The sequence below is a fragment of the Xiphophorus couchianus genome, chromosome 16 (genome assembly GCF_001444195.1).
Source record: "Xiphophorus couchianus chromosome 16, X_couchianus-1.0, whole genome shotgun sequence".
Taxonomy (NCBI): Eukaryota; Metazoa; Chordata; class Actinopteri; order Cyprinodontiformes; family Poeciliidae; genus Xiphophorus; species Xiphophorus couchianus.
In genome coordinates, this window is record NC_040243.1 from 3,657,558 (window position 1) to 3,673,196 (window position 15,639).

Here is a 15,639-nt window from a genome sequence, read left to right on the forward strand (position 1 = left end):
GCAGAGAATGAGTGTTAATCACAAGTGTAAGGTCCATAAATTTGTTTAGCAATGGAGCGGGGAACATGCAAATTAAAATGTTTTGAACTGGGGTTCTGTGGAGAGTTTAGGGTAGACAGCATCTCACCTGCATTCAGAGTTGTAGAGTTGGGTACATTTACTTTTAAGTTTTGAATAAAATTTACTTTTAGGAGTATTTTAACTACGCTGTATTTTTTCACTTTTACTTGAATAGTTTTATTATGAAGTATTTCAACTTTTACTTGAGTAAAATTTCTGGATTTTCTACCCACTCAATGAAAACAAACATGTTTTAACCAAAAATTCACCAGGCACAGAAACACACCTGCAGTTTTTGTTCAAGTTTCTTATTGAAAGAAACTTATCTGGATTTTTTTCTTTTGCCTTATTTTGCTATTTTATCATTACATAATTATATGATTTATTTTCATTTTGGTCCTTAAAATACCAAAATTTCCACATAACTTCATATTTTGGATGTAATTTTTAAATTTGAATTGATTGATAATTGGATCAGATACTCAGTACTTGAGTAAACCTTTTACCAAATACTTTTTACTTTTACTTGAGTAAAAATATGTTTACTCCTCTTGAGTACTATTTTTGGCTTCTCTTCCCACCTCTGGTTATCAAACATATGAAGAAGCTTGGATATTTATTCTGTACCCAGAATGCATCGCTGTAGCTCTTCAGTAAATGGTTTAAAAATCTATTAATGTTCTGCTACTGCTACATTTAGCAACTCTCAACAACTATAAAACTGAAACCATAACTTCCAAAGAATCACTTCCTGAAGTGCAACCGCACAGGTCGGTATGAAATAACTAATTTGATCCTGTTGTGGGCGACATAACTGCATTTCAAAACGTGACATTGACACAAGATGGGTATCACCACAGCTGAGTTTGGCATTTTAGCATTGGCTTCTGCTAAAAACCATGGTTTTATAAAGCACTTAAGCTAGTGGAAATAATGTTTAGCGGTGCTTTAGCATTAGCTTGTTCTAAATACTAAGATGGTATAGTGCTTAAGCTAGTGAAACCAATGCTTATGATTAATGTCATAGCATTAGCTACTGCTACCTACTACTGCTATTGGTATTGTGCTATAGCATTAGCTAGACTAATATTTATGATTAGTGCTTTAGCATTAGCTTCTGCTAAATACCATGTTGGTACAGCTCTTTAGCAGAACTAATATTTATGACTTGTGCTTTAGGGTTAGCGCAGCTAGCTTTGTGCAATTGGAGCCTTAAGCATTTATGAAAATAAATGTGATGCTCAAGTGACAAGAAGTAAAGATTTAGCAGATGATATTTTCAAGATTTCTTTGTCTAAACTGAACTTGTCTGCAGATTTTAGTTTATACCATTCAGTTTTTCCACCTGGGTGTGACTTTAACGCAGCTAATGCAGTATTGCAGCTACATCTTCAAGTAAATGTACAAGAGTTAGCAGCTTGCTAAAATATATTGGTGTGAAATGGTAATCACTGTGTACTTACAAAACATGAAGTTCTAAACTGTCTGCTCTCGTCTGCTTAGCATTCAAAACCCAAATCAAGACGCTGTGATAAGGGGCTGTCGCAGCAGCAACAGTTGCCAGGGAAACCTGATGGCAGGATGCTGAGGGTTGGGGCGGAGGATGAGGAGGACGAGAGGGAGGAAGAGGAAGAGCGGAGGGTGTTTAGCATGAGGACATGGCTCTAATGCTTAGGTTGATTTGCTGCCACTGAAGGAACGCGGGCCGGCTCCCCGAGACGCGGCGCCTTTCAGAGGAGCGCGACAAACAAGTGGGTGAACCGGGGGGCAGACGCCGGTTGGCGCATTAGTGCGTTGTCACGGCAACGAGGCGTTGACATAGCAGAATCACACTCTGAGCACAACGGTCAGCGATGACATTCACGAATATGCACGGCGAGCCTTTTTTTTTTTTCCTGTCCCTCTGTGCAGAAATAAAATGTAAACAGGAAAAAAACCTAAATAAAAAATAATCACATTCGCTACAGGTACAAACCGTGATACGACGACTATAGTTGATCAGAGGGTGACGAAAAAATAAAATAATTAAAGGAAACAGCCACCGAATTTTCACAAACTTCAACTGCCTTTTTTTTTATGTGCCAAGTTTTTTTAATTTTTCAAAGTGACCTCTGCTAACAGAACATCTTTCAGCGTAATCAGCTAATAATAATAACAATATTACAATAAAGATAACACGTGATTTAAAAAATCAAATCAAATCAAACTAGATAAAAACCAAAAATGAAAAACACTTATAATAATTTTGTTTCATTTTTTTTAAATAGATCTATAAGATTCTATTTTTTTGTCATTTAGTTGTCCTTTTTCTTTAGAAAAAAATTCACCCTCCATTGACTTCTGCACCAAATGCAACTCAGCCTCCAGCAGACCAGCGTCTCTTACCTTTTTAAAAAAATGTCCATCCATTTTCACCCCCTGCTGCCATCAAATCCACTCTGCAAAAAGGTGCAGTCTTCGTCCGTAATGTCAGACAGCGTGAGGGTCCCATCGGACGGGGTCAACCGGGGTCGAGGAAGCCATTTTATGAGCCGGGTCAATTCCTGCTGATGAGTTCTCTTAAATCTGCCCAATGAGGTCAGCGTCATGTACAAATGAAAAAAATGTTTCTTCTCCGTCACCTGTGGGCTCCAGCAGTAACAATAATACTCAGGTGAGCAATAATGATAGCACAGTAACATTAATGTCATTAGCATGTCCAATTATTTCAATGTTCCACCATTTTAAATGCATTTATGACAAATAAAGCTAAATTTGTTATCATTGTTACCGTCATAATTATTATTAGTGCCACCATGTTTGATGTGTTTGTGGTTTTGCAGCAGAGAGCAGAACATCTGCATTATCAAAAGACCCTGTTTCTGTAGGCGGGAGGGAAAACGGCTGCAAAAAAAGAGTCGACACCAAAATAATTTCTGTTTTTTTGTTGTTGTTTTTGCCAGGTTTGCGTGTAACGCCGCTGTTTCACGTTTATCCAGAGGAAAAGCAGTTCGGAAAAGTAGTAACCAGGTTGTTCCACTAAAACGACAGGGCATGTTTTTCCATTTTATTTTTTTAAATATATATATCTTTGAGTCGTCGTCGTGGTCACTCATTTGTTTGATAAAGACTTTTCATAATTTATTTATTTGAATGAAAATATATTTACGGTATATATAATATGTAACTTCAGTTTTTTTTCATATCTCCTTAATCTTGTCCTTTATTCCTTCATGATATTCCCCCTCTCCCAAAGAAGACAGTAACCAGTAAGGTGTAAAATTGAAAAGAAGTGATAAAGCGAAGAGCAAAACCACTTTTTGTTCCTCCGATATTCCAAGCGGCCTTTGCTGCTCTGCTCTCATTTCGCTTCCTCTGAAAACCTGGGACTGCGCGCTCGCACAAATCATTGTTTGTTATTCCCTGGCTTTGTCAAACACTAATCTGACAATGTGCTCAATGGCCAATATCACGTCTCCCTCCAAATATATACACTGAATGCATCTGGAAATGTATGAAGCAATCTGTATACATCCTTGAAGGGCTCACTACATTGTTCACATCTGTCCGCCGAGAGAAAAGGCTTGATCTCGAGCTTTGGCAAAGACCGTATCACGCTGCACACAATGAGTAATTCTGACATTTGGGACTGTGCAAATGCTGTTTGTGGGACTGGTCTACTGTCTCCTTTTGTCTTACTATCTGTTAACAAAGGGCCACCACAAAATAAAGGTTATGTAGAGCCTGTCTAAAGATTGTCCATAACGACATTGGGCTACAATCACTCTCAAATGGTCTCTCTTTAACATCTACTCTGTCTTACCTCAAACCTGTTTAGATTTGAGTCTCTTGCACATTTTCCTTTGAGCCACTCTTAAAAAGCAGCGGCTCGTTCTGACCTTTTCCCATCAGGCCTTTCAGAGAGCTATGTAGACCCAGCTGAGGCAGGGCTACGGTGGAGGGCAGGGTGCCACCAGTGGACGTCCCCCCACCGGTGCTGGAAGGGACCTGGGAGCAGGATATGCTCTGCGACTGAGAGCACGGCGAAGGGTTGTTGTTGTTGTTGAGGCCCACTCCTGACCCTGTGCCCATTCCCAGGCCCATCATGTTGCTGTTGAAGTGATGTGTTTTGTAGTAGTGGTTAAGGTGATCCGATCGTGCCAGGTTAGGTAGGTTCACAATCTCCGGGTGGTGCAACCGAAGACTCTGGCTCCCGCCTATTCCACCGCCCGAGCTTTGTGTCACAGTTGATCCTCCGGAGATACCGCTGCCCCGGCCACTTGCCCCAGGTCCCAGCTCGTCCTCCACGTTGATGATCTCAATGGCGCGAGCGGGGCCGTGGTGTTTGTGCAGCTGATGCTGCTTCCTCAGCTTGTAGAACACCACCAGCATCACTGCTGCCATGAAGGTGATGGCTACGAAGCAGCCAATGATGATCTTGGTGGTCTTCATCACATCGTCCAGGCCAGAGAATCCCGGCTCCGTGAACGGCACAGTGAACGTGGGTTGAGTTGTCCGGGGAGAGGAGGCCGACCAGCCGCCAGCCAGAGAGGAGGCGGTGGTAGGAACCACTTCTGGCAACAGGTCCGAAGGAATGGGAATGCTGGCCTCCTCAATGCCAACCTGTGCATAATCATGAGCTCCTCCGTTATCCGTTTCCACAGTAACGGTGGTGAAATAGGTGTAGTTGACACTGGCATCAGCAGCAGATACGTTAAGAACAGCGGTAGCTGTGGTGTTTCCAGCAGCGTTGGTGACCATGCAGGTGTACTGGCCCGTATCCCTCAGGGTGACGTTTGTGAAGTTCAGTGTGCCATCGTGAAGAACGGATATCCTCACCCGGTAAGACCCATGAGTCATCAGCGTGCCGTTGGGCGTAATCCAGTTAACTGATGTTGTAGAGGTACTTGTGCGACACTTCAGCTCAGCAGCCATCCCTTCGGTGACATTGAGGTCGGTAGGGGGCTCTACAATGACAGGAGCAAAGCAGGTGAAGTGGCTCTGGTCAAGTTCCCCAATGTACTTGCCCTTGAGTAGTGGCGGAGCATGGCATCGGGCACAGCAGGTGGTGTTGCTGGGCACCGTCTCCTTCAACCACCAACTAAGCCAAAGTACATCACAGTTGCAGGCCCAGGGATTATGATTGAGATGTACCCTCTCCAGCTGGTGAAGGGGTGTGAAAAGATCATGAGGCAGGGAGCGCAGTGAGTTATGGGACAGATTAAGCTCTTCCAGGTTTTTCAGGTCGTCAAAGGCATTGCGCTCAATGGCGGAAACCTGCGAGTGCATAAGCCACAGCTTCCGAAGAGACACCAGTCCCTGGAAGGATCCCGGACGAATGATATCCAGACGGTTCCCCGACAACTCTAGCTCTTCCAAACGCACGAGAGGCGTCAGCTTGGGAATGTCTTTGAGCCCACACATGCCCAGATTCAGGTACCGTAGATTGACGAGGCCCACGAAGGCCGCATCAGAGATGTATTCCAACTTTTTGAGCTCCCCCAGGTCCAAGCGACGCAGGGAGGGCACGCGGTTGAAGGCATAGCTCGGGAGGGTCTCAATGGGGTTGTTGCGCAGCCACAGCTCCCGTAGCTTGCTGAGGTAATCAAAGGCCTGTGTTGGCACCAACGTGAGGCGGTTGTCAAAGAGCTCCAGCGTGTTGAGGTTAGGGAGGCCATTGAATGCCCCGATTTCAATCTGGCGTATCTGATTCTTGGAAAGCTGGAGGATTTCAAGGTGCCTCAGCTGCTTGAAGGTGTCGGATTTGATGACCTGGAGGGAGAGAAGAAATTAGAATTACTGAAAATATGAGTATGAGGACATGTAACTTACAAAAATTAAAACAGATAAAACTTGTCAGTTTTTATCAGCAAACGAGATCACATAGTAAATTCTTACTATTACATGAAGCAAAACGCAAGTGAATGATTTTAAGTTAATGTTTTGCATAGAACAGCAGTTTTACAGAAAAGGTCATGGTGACAAAAAAGAAACACATTAGCTTGATTTGCTAAATATTTTTTGCCTGGTCACAAAAAACAACTAGGCAAACGATGAGGAAATATGAGGAAATATGAGGAAATGTATGTAAACTTAATAAATAAATAAATATCTGACATATTCTGAAAAATAATTTTTGTAATCCTAACTGATCTAAAACTAGAGAAATTTTGTCTGATTTTACTTCAAACAATGAGGAAAAACGTGTTTTTATTTCGTGTATGTAAACTATCTTAGCAGGACGAGTTTTAGCTAACAGATATGAAATTTATCTCACTATTTGGGACAGAAGTACAGTTTAATTCTTGACATTTTTACCTCATTTAGACATTTATACTTCTGCTTAATTTTTTTGCACAATTTTTTATGGTTTTACTTTAATTTCATGAGTGTCTGTGGACTGTAAGTGGAGCCCCGCTGACCGGCTCCACTGTGACTCGCGCTGTGAAGCCGTGCCCAGCCAGGCGACGCATTCGTCAGGCGGCCGCCACCACACACAAACTTGACCTTTGTGTAGTGCATGTGCAAAAGGTCAGGCATTGCTCAGTGTTCGCACAGCAACAACGTCATCACGGATGAACTTCACAAGCCCTCGCCCGAGGAGGAATCGACATGAGCACACTTAAGCAGAATATGCAAAACTGCATCGCTTCACTGATGAAACCTTAAGTTTTGATTGTGACTCATGAATTTAAAGATAATATTCTCACTACTTTTTTACATAAATAACACCATATTTCTTTGTTTTTTCTAAAGAATTTAAACTTCTTGAACAATGTTTAGTTAGTTTCAGTCAAATTAGGAGTACCTTGCTTGTACTTGGGAGCTTTTTTATTAACCTCCTTAATGCTGATAAATACTGAGGAAATAAAATCCAAATCAATACATTTCCACTACAAAAGAGCCCTTCATGTTGTTTTAAAGATTGCAAACAAATGAAGTTTTATTGTTTGCATTTAACTGCACGTTGACGCAGCAAATCAGCCTCCTAGCATGTCGACTGAGGCGGAGTGACAGTGACCGTGCCTTCCTCCCCTCCGCCCACACTCGGGCTAATTGTGGCCATTAATTCAGACTGAGTAGGTGTGTCCAACCTTCTGCTGGCTGCAGAGAAAATAAAACAAACTTTGAGCTGCTTATTACCGCACAAACAGAAAACTGAAGGCCAGAAGGAATCAGCGGTCTCAACAGACTGTAAAAGCACAAAGTTTTACTTTAATTTTGCACAAAACACGTTAAAGCTGAAACTGGAAGACATTTTAGATATCCAAAATAAAACGCAACAAGCAAAAATGATAAATGAAAAAGGAAATAATGCTGCAAAAACACAAAACCTTGCCAAGTAATTTTGTTCTAGTTTGTAGAGTAAATAAGTTAACACACTTGAAATAAGACAAAATGAGCTTACAAGTAACTTTTCAGATTTAGGAGCTTTTTTAAAAATAAATAATTCCTTAATACTGATGAAAACATTTCATTGGCAGATTATTTCGCTTACAGTAACAGCACCATAAGTGAAATACTAGTACTTTTTCGTTAAGAAATTGTTCACTTGGTAAAAAATACTTGGAAAGATTTTGTGCTTTTGCATTGAAACATCACAAACTGAAACCATGAATGATTAATTGATTAATTGATTATTGCCGCAGGCTTACACGCTGCAAAAACACAAAATTTTGGTCTAGTTTGTAGTGCAAATATCTCAGCACACTTTAAATAAGACAGAAATAACATACAAGTAACTTTTAATAATTCTTTAATATTCATGAAAAAGTTCTAGTTCCACTAGCAAATTATTTAACTTATAACAAGACATTTTCCCATGATTTTAGTGAAATAATTATTTCAAGACATTTGCTGTAGAAACTAGACCAAAATGACTTGGAAAGAGTTTGTGTTTTTTACAGTAAATGTTAACAAACGCACTAAAAAGCGTAAGACCAGGAACGCCTGACAACGTCAGAAACTACCAGACCTATTTACATCCACAAAGGAGGCAGAATCAGGCCTTTAGCTCCAAACTGCGCTCTTCTAAGTCAGGAGAACATTTCACAATACGAGACACAGAGTAAGTTAGAGGAGGTGAAAGAAAGAGCCTGAAATCTTCTCCGGTTTATTATGTGTGTGTCCTGAGTGGGAGCGCTGCGTTTTCTGTATTTGGAGCAGAAGAAGGGAGGGAGATAGGCAGCGAGGGGAGGAGGCGAGAGGAAGGAGGGTGAGGATGTTAAGAGGGGGTGGAAGCTGTCAAGGCTTTACTCTCAGGGTACTCAGTGGAGGAAAAAATAAGCCACTGAATCTAGGATGCCTTCAGGTGTTAAAACATTTTTAGATTTTTAATCATTTCAAGCGGAGCTGCAGGATACAGCAAACCGAATCAAATTTTCTGGGCTGAAAACAAGATGCAATAAATACAGTTATTATTATTTCTTTATTTCTCGCCTGCTTGTTAACAGCTTCCCTTTAAACCTCAGCGTCTAAATCGAGTGGCGTAATGTCCCATTTATGCTCCGTTAACATCACATAATGTTTAATAAGACGTTTTCTCCAACGTTACAAGTGATGCTGTGGAAAATTTTAACAATCTCCAGGATATTCTTGGCTTTTCATTAGAGGAGATAAAATGTAACGGAAACTAATCTAAAAACCACAAAAGAACAAAACACTGTCAGCAACATGAGGATGAATCCAATTACAACAACAACAACAAAACTGCAGAGGAATCAACTGAACACAAATTCAGTTTCCTCATATATGAAGAAAATGAATTTATGCTTAGTGTACGTATATATATATATATATATATATATATATATATATATATATATATATATATATATATATATATAAATGGTCTGAGGTTAAGCAACCTGGCCTTGCTGTCCTGCAGCCACACACCATCTTGGCGCTCCAGATAAATTGGTAATGTATACAAAAGGCTGCTTCGTGTTGTGGAAGTGAGTCTGGAGAAAGAGGTTAAAATGACAGAAAAGGACACAGGCGTCTGCTGAACTGAGGGAATGTTTTATGAAACCAAAGCCAATGTCATTTTTTAAAAGCAAGAACCTTTCACAGAACCAGTCAAGGCACATATACAGGATGTAATAGGATGTAATCTAAACAGGAAGATGACATAAAGATTTATGTTGTTTCTTGTTAAATAGAAGTAACTTGTTCCAAACTCCAAACTGCAGATCGACTTTGCCTGGTAATGATGCACTCCTCATTACTGTATTTGTTGAAAATTTAGGTTGTGTTCACACCAGCTTTGTTTAGTCCTCTATAATTAAACCTTAGTTTGTTTGCTTTGAAGGTCCAGTTTTATTGGGGATGTGTGAATGCATAATCAAATCCAAAAACAGCAACTCTGGTCCAGCTGTAAACCCCAGTCTTGGTTTGTTTGAAGTGAACTCTGGCGTCAATCAAATGCTTATGTGAACGCCAAGTGGACCGGATGCCACTCCAAAATCAGGAAGAGAACAATACCGCAAGGCATTCTGGGTAAATACAACCAAAACAAACATGGTAGTTCAGTGCTAGAAGGAGAAATGACTTGAAGACTTTTACCAAAGATAAAAGAGAAATCCTACAACCGCTAAAATCTGACACTGCTCCATTTTTGTTTACATTTGGTAAACTTCAGAGGTTTTTGTGTTGTTTTGGTTAGTAGCTCTTTAGCACCACCACAGGTGAGGATGACACATAACAGTGTGAAAGAGAACCGCAGCAGCTGAAAATGTAACAAATGTTGCAATATTTGTCCCCAACTGAAGCAATTTTTTATGTAAAAACTTGTACAAAAAACAAATGGGTAGTTGGTTGCTATGGTGATTCCCGCCTTTTTCAGGGAAGGGGAGGAGCCTCTGCTGCCACTATTTCGAGAAACAACTGCGCTGTTTGTGAAACATCGTAAATATTGAAAACGTTTATTCCCAGTTTATATATACTGTATATATACAGTATATGTATATATATATATATATATATATATATATATATATATATATATATATATAGGCCTACATATACAGTATATTCACTAAAATGCATTGTCCCTTTTAAAAGAAACAAACTTAGCTTAGAGATTTGCAACAACCAAGGAAAAACAAACATGTACTTAGTTGCTATGGTGATTCCCGCTTTTTTCAGGGAAGGGGAGGAGCCTCTGCTGCCACTGTTTATATAAATCTGAGAGACAAATATGAACTTCTATAGGTCAAATATTTGGTCACTGTGTGAAAACCATAAGTCATATTAAAAGGACAGAAACATTAATTGTCTCCATATGTTTGCTCAAAGGCGACCTGGTTTTGGCGGTATTTACCTGTATCGAGTTCTCCTGCAGGTTGAGGTAACGCGTGTTGACTGATATGCTTTCGGGCACCTGCTCCAGGTTCTGCCTGGTGCAGATGACCCGGCTGGCCTGGTTGGAGCACGTGCAGAGGGAAGGGCAGGTGGAGGCGGCTCCCGCTAACTGCGGCCCGTGGAGGATGAGAAGGAGCCGCAGGAGCAGATGGACCAATAGAAAGAGGAAGGGGGAAGGGCCGGAAAGGCAGGTCAGCGTGGCAATGCGCATGGCAACTGGGACATGACCCTGCTCTTTAATCCGGAGATACAGGTGAGGTGGCTCCACGTCGGTGGATTTGTGGTTCACTTTCCCTTCGGTCCTCCGGTATCAATTTGTTCCCTCTAATTCCACATCCTCTGAGATCTCATTTGTCCTCTGTCAGTCTCTGTTTTCTCCTCCTGTTTCTTGAACATAGAAGTATGCAGATAAACAGATGCTACTCTTTTTTTTTTCCTTGGGCTGTCAGGAGATTTGAGTGAGGCGTTTTGTGAAGTGAGAAGAGCCCAGGAGTTACTGCGATGAGCAAAACAAAGAGAAAAAGAGAGAGAGAAGCAGATATTAGAGACAAACTGCACTTTGTGTCTTCACCAGCACACATCGAACAAAACAAACAATACCAAGACATCGACAGTGGAGCTTATCAGGGGAGGGATTGTCAAAAAAAAATCTGTCAGAAGTATTAGAAGTTCTGTGGCGCTGCTCACATCAAATCCCACATAATCCCTGAACAGATATTCTGCCAGTAATCAAATCCCATCGCACAGCAAGAGGATTCTGGTGTATCTAATTGTTAAAAGGTCTAGACAACAAAACATGCAGAGTAAATAGGAAACATGTGGTTTTTCCGACTGAAGTAAACATTAAAGAGAATCCATTTTGACATGGATGTGCATCATTAATTCAACCCAAAACTGTTATAGATGGAAAAAATAACTCATGGAGTCTCTGCAGAAAATTGGTTATCTGGCTGGTTCTTCCAGAAAGAAATATAAAAAATACAATCATCAGGCTAAATTAAAGTCTGATTATATGAATCTGATTTAAAAAAAATAACAGCTAGAGGTTTCTGGATGGTAAGTCAACAACAAAACACTTGTCTTTTCCAGCAGCCATTGTACAGCGAACACAGTGATAAAACCAGCTGACCAAATGAGCTGGAGCTCAGCTTGGGTTGCTAGGTAACAGGCGGAATTCTGTTTGGGTTACTAGGTAACGGGGTGGAACTCTGCTGGGGTTGCTAGGTAACGGGGTGGGCTTCACTGCCGTTTTTGAAACAACTCACTTTCCAGAAACCAAAAAACTTTTAACTTATTGCCAAAAAACGTCTGGTGTTGGTTGTCGGTTGGGTTGTTTTTAGGAGCAGTTGTGACGCAAGTTGAAGCACAAAAATGTGCAAAACGTTTGACCAATAGGTCCCGTTTTATGACCTATAACACAAGTGTTGATGAACCGACTGAAGAATCATCTGCATCAATCAGGAATACTGGCTTAAAATGAAGGACTTTAAAGAAAATCTGCTGTTTTCAATTACTAAAAATAATGAAATATGATGCTGTGAACAAACCATCAGTTAAAAAGCCAAACATAACGGTGCTGACAGGGTGCAACGAGACATTTGGTCCCAACTCTGAGAGCCATTAATAACATCACCAGGGTGAGGTAGCGGCTTCCAGCCATCTCTGCCCCGCTCTCATTTGTTAACACTAATTATACCAAGGTATAACAATTAATACGACAACGATGGATTGATGTGCGAACATGCCACACTTATCAACTGCAATTAAACTCAGACTTATTAAAAGGTCCAAACCCTGAAAACAATAAGCCCGCCCAATCCCGTGGCATTTTCCCCGCAGCAGACCAAAATGCTAATCTCATTCCTGTGTGAGCGCGGCGTTAAAGGCTCCGCAGGACGGAGCCAAAAAGCCCGCTGCACATTACCACTAATAGATGACCGGTCAAGAATGCCCCCCCTGCAGGTTATTTAGACCCCAATAGTCCAACATAAGGGCATTCGGTTAGTAATGATGATGGTTGTAATGATGGGACAAACCCATCCGACACGCTGAGCATCCTGAGGAAGGGGTGCAGAGATTGTGAAGAAGAGAAGGATTATTAATCTGATAAATGACTGTATGGCTGCAGGCGGAGGAGGGAATTATCAACAGTACAGTAATAGATGAATACTGAACAGCTGCGGAGAGAGAGAGACACAAGAAGAAAGAAATGGAGATGGAGACAGATGGAGGGAAGGCTGGGTGAAAGGGATGGAGGTATAAATAGTGGAAGGAGCAGAAAAGAGATCAGTAGTTGGGGAAAAAAGAGGAAATAAGAGATATTAATATTAATAATCTGGGAGAGAAAGAGCAGAAGAGTGAGCAAGGCTCAACAGAGAGATGAATATAAAGCAGACAGAGATGGAGGGAGGAGGATGACAACACATAAAACGAAGAGATGGAGCTAAAAGACAACACACAGGGATGAATATGAAACAGGTGGAGTTTTCCTCCAGAAGACGGGGAGGTGGGCTCCGATTGGTCGACTGATCAATAACACGAAGTTCAATGACATTAAAACGCACACAAGGACACGGCGATAAATCACACAGGCGACAGCATCTCAGCTGCAGCAGCAGTGGGACCGCAAGCTGCAGCGCAGCAGTCGGCACGGAGACGGCGACTGCTACAACATCTGCATCCCCCGCTGCCGCCGCCGATACTGATGGAGAAAGAGTGTTATTTTTGGAACACCTCTTTCACATGTTTTAATTTCCACACACACACACTGCACCCTCCTCTCCCTCTGCGCAGCGAGGTTTAAGTGCCAGAGCTATTTCAGGTAGACATCATCTGAGTGGAAAGGTGTAAAAAAAGACAGCCGAGGTTAAGATGGTGGCTCTGATGTTGGGAGGAGGGAGTTCATCGCAGAGAGTGAGACTAGTTGGTGCTGACAGCAGGCCAGAGGCCGTCACGTTAAAACAGTAAACACTTTCACTCCGGAGGGCAGAGTGGCCAAAATATTACCCAGAGTAACTTCAACATGTTTTACTCAAGTTACAGGAAAAAGTAACCGCCCAAAAAAAAAAAATATTACTTAAGTAAGAGTAAAAAAGTATTTGGTAAAAAGTCTATTCAAGTACCGATTAACTGATCGAATGATCAATCATTTAATATTTAAAGATTACATCATCAGACGGACCAAAATATAAAGTTAATTTTGCAATTTTAAGGACAAAATGACAATAATTCATACAAGTAATAAAAATAAAAAGATCAAACAAAAAAGTTCCAAATCAGTTTCTTTCAATAAAACTAATTAAACTTAAAGAGAAACTGCAGGTGTGTGTCCGAGTCTGGTGAATTTTTGGTTAAAATATGTTTGATCTTCAATCAGTGGGAAGAAAATCCAGAAACTTTACTGAAGTAAAAGTAGAAATACTTCACAATAAAATTATTCAAGTAAAAGTAAAAAGTACAGCTTAGTAAAAATACTACTAAAAGTAAATTTTTTTTCAATTAAGTTATTTAAGTAGATGTAAATGTAAGTAGTTTATTTCTTGACTCTGCTTTTACGCTGCGTTTTCTCCACACAGGGCTGTGAAAAATGTTCCCTCTCTTATTTACTATGATTTCTAATCAAAACGTTTCTTAAAATGAAACTAATTTAAATCTCAGTAAGAGATGAGCAGAGTGAACTCAAAGGACGCACCGATTCACTTTGTTTTACTTCCACAGTTTTACTGTTCAGTTTTACTGAGTTTTTACGTAAACTCAGATACAGATATCTGAGTTTACGCCAATACAGAAAAACAGCCGAATTGACTCTAAATGTTTCTTTTTTTTCTTTCTTTTTTTAAAAACACATATGTAAATATAGTGAATTAAATGTATTTCATAACTCTGCACCCGTACAGTTCACTTAAAATCACCAATAGCTTCACAAATGTGGTCAAACATGTGAAATCAACTTTAATTTGTTCAGTCAATTAGGAGTAGAAGTGAAATAAATCAACATTGGCTAAACATTTACCGAATAAACTGCAACAAACAATCTGTAAAATGTTTTAATGTTCATTTCAAATGGTTTTTATTGCTACTTTTTTGTTGAATTTGACATTTTATATTCTGATTTATTATTAAATTTCTGACTCTTACATATTGTTGTTTGTGTAAATAAAATATTTTATTATTTTATTCTAAGTTGTTTTGGTGGCCATATTGTACTTAAGGGACAGAAAAAAATCTTTTTCTCTGAAAACTCTTGCCAACTCATCCTCTCCTCCTTTTCCAGCTCGAAACCGAATCCTTTCCCCCTTCCAGCGTTCCCGACCTCTGACCCCTGCCCTGTTTGGAGCACTGTGGCGTCCATTGTGCAGGGTAAATGCTGCACTGACCTTGTAGTTTGATGAAAAATTAACCTGCAACAATGATGCACATTAACCCCTCACCCCGACTCGTTCTCTTACAAACATTCACGCTGCAGTTTCCATCTTCGTTCGCCCCGTTTTCGTTCTCTCGTTCCTCTCTCCACATTTAAATCTTAGCCAGCAGAGTTGCCATGGTTACCTATTCACCACAGTCTCCCGCTCCGTCCAGCTGCATCCCACCGACTCCGCATCCTCCTCCCGTTCCCCCCTCATTAGCACTCTATACACACAATCATACACAAGAGGCCTAAACCAAAGTCTGAATGACATCAACTCTCCATAAAAAGATAAAAAAATGAAAGCCACGAAGAAGAGCCACAAGCAGCCGGCGCCAGCGACTGCGGCAGGGATGCTACAGCGATGACGCTAAAATCAGCAGAGAGTCACACGCTCGAAAAGTCAAGGTTGTTTTTAAGTTTTGGTTCATTTTTACCAGGATCAACGTCAGTAAGTTGATTGCTAATATGCGCTGCTGCTCCTTTTCCTGCAGCCCCTCTGCTAGGGAACTGATCGGAACTATAAGGTGCACAGATTTATCTAATTTTGGGAGATCGGCCGATATTTACATGGGAAGACGATCTTACCCACTGATCTTCTCTACCTCAGATGTCTAAAAATCGACCGCTGTTCTCTTCCGCCCTACAGTCAGAGGTTTGACTGTTAAGATGCGTTCACACCAAACACAATTTGAGCATCAAGAGCGTCTGGTTTACATCCAAAGTCGATGTGGAGGCGCGTCGAGGGCATCTCGTGTGCCAAGCGCTGCGCAATTTAAGCATTTTGAGCGTCCAACACGTCCAACGCTGGAGTTGAAAAATCTGAACTTTCG

At 40.8% G+C, this 15,639-nt stretch overlaps 1 protein-coding gene across 3 annotated transcripts in view; it reads right to left on the reverse strand.

The window, feature by feature from the left end:
* Positions 1-532: 532 nt before the first annotated feature.
* The window catches only part of lrrc4ba (leucine rich repeat containing 4Ba), a 45,869-nt gene continuing 30,762 nt past the window's right edge, over positions 533-15,639 (reverse strand). For all 3 annotated transcript variants that reach the window (XM_028043023.1, XM_028043025.1, XM_028043024.1), the window contains exons 2-3: positions 10,361-10,897; positions 533-5,811 (exon numbers count right to left, since the gene is read on the reverse strand). In XM_028043023.1, the coding sequence (XP_027898824.1) occupies positions 3,874-5,811; positions 10,361-10,612 (2,190 nt within the window). In that variant the 5' untranslated portion in view covers positions 10,613-10,897 and the 3' untranslated portion in view covers positions 533-3,873. The remainder of the gene's footprint in view (positions 5,812-10,360; positions 10,898-15,639) is intronic.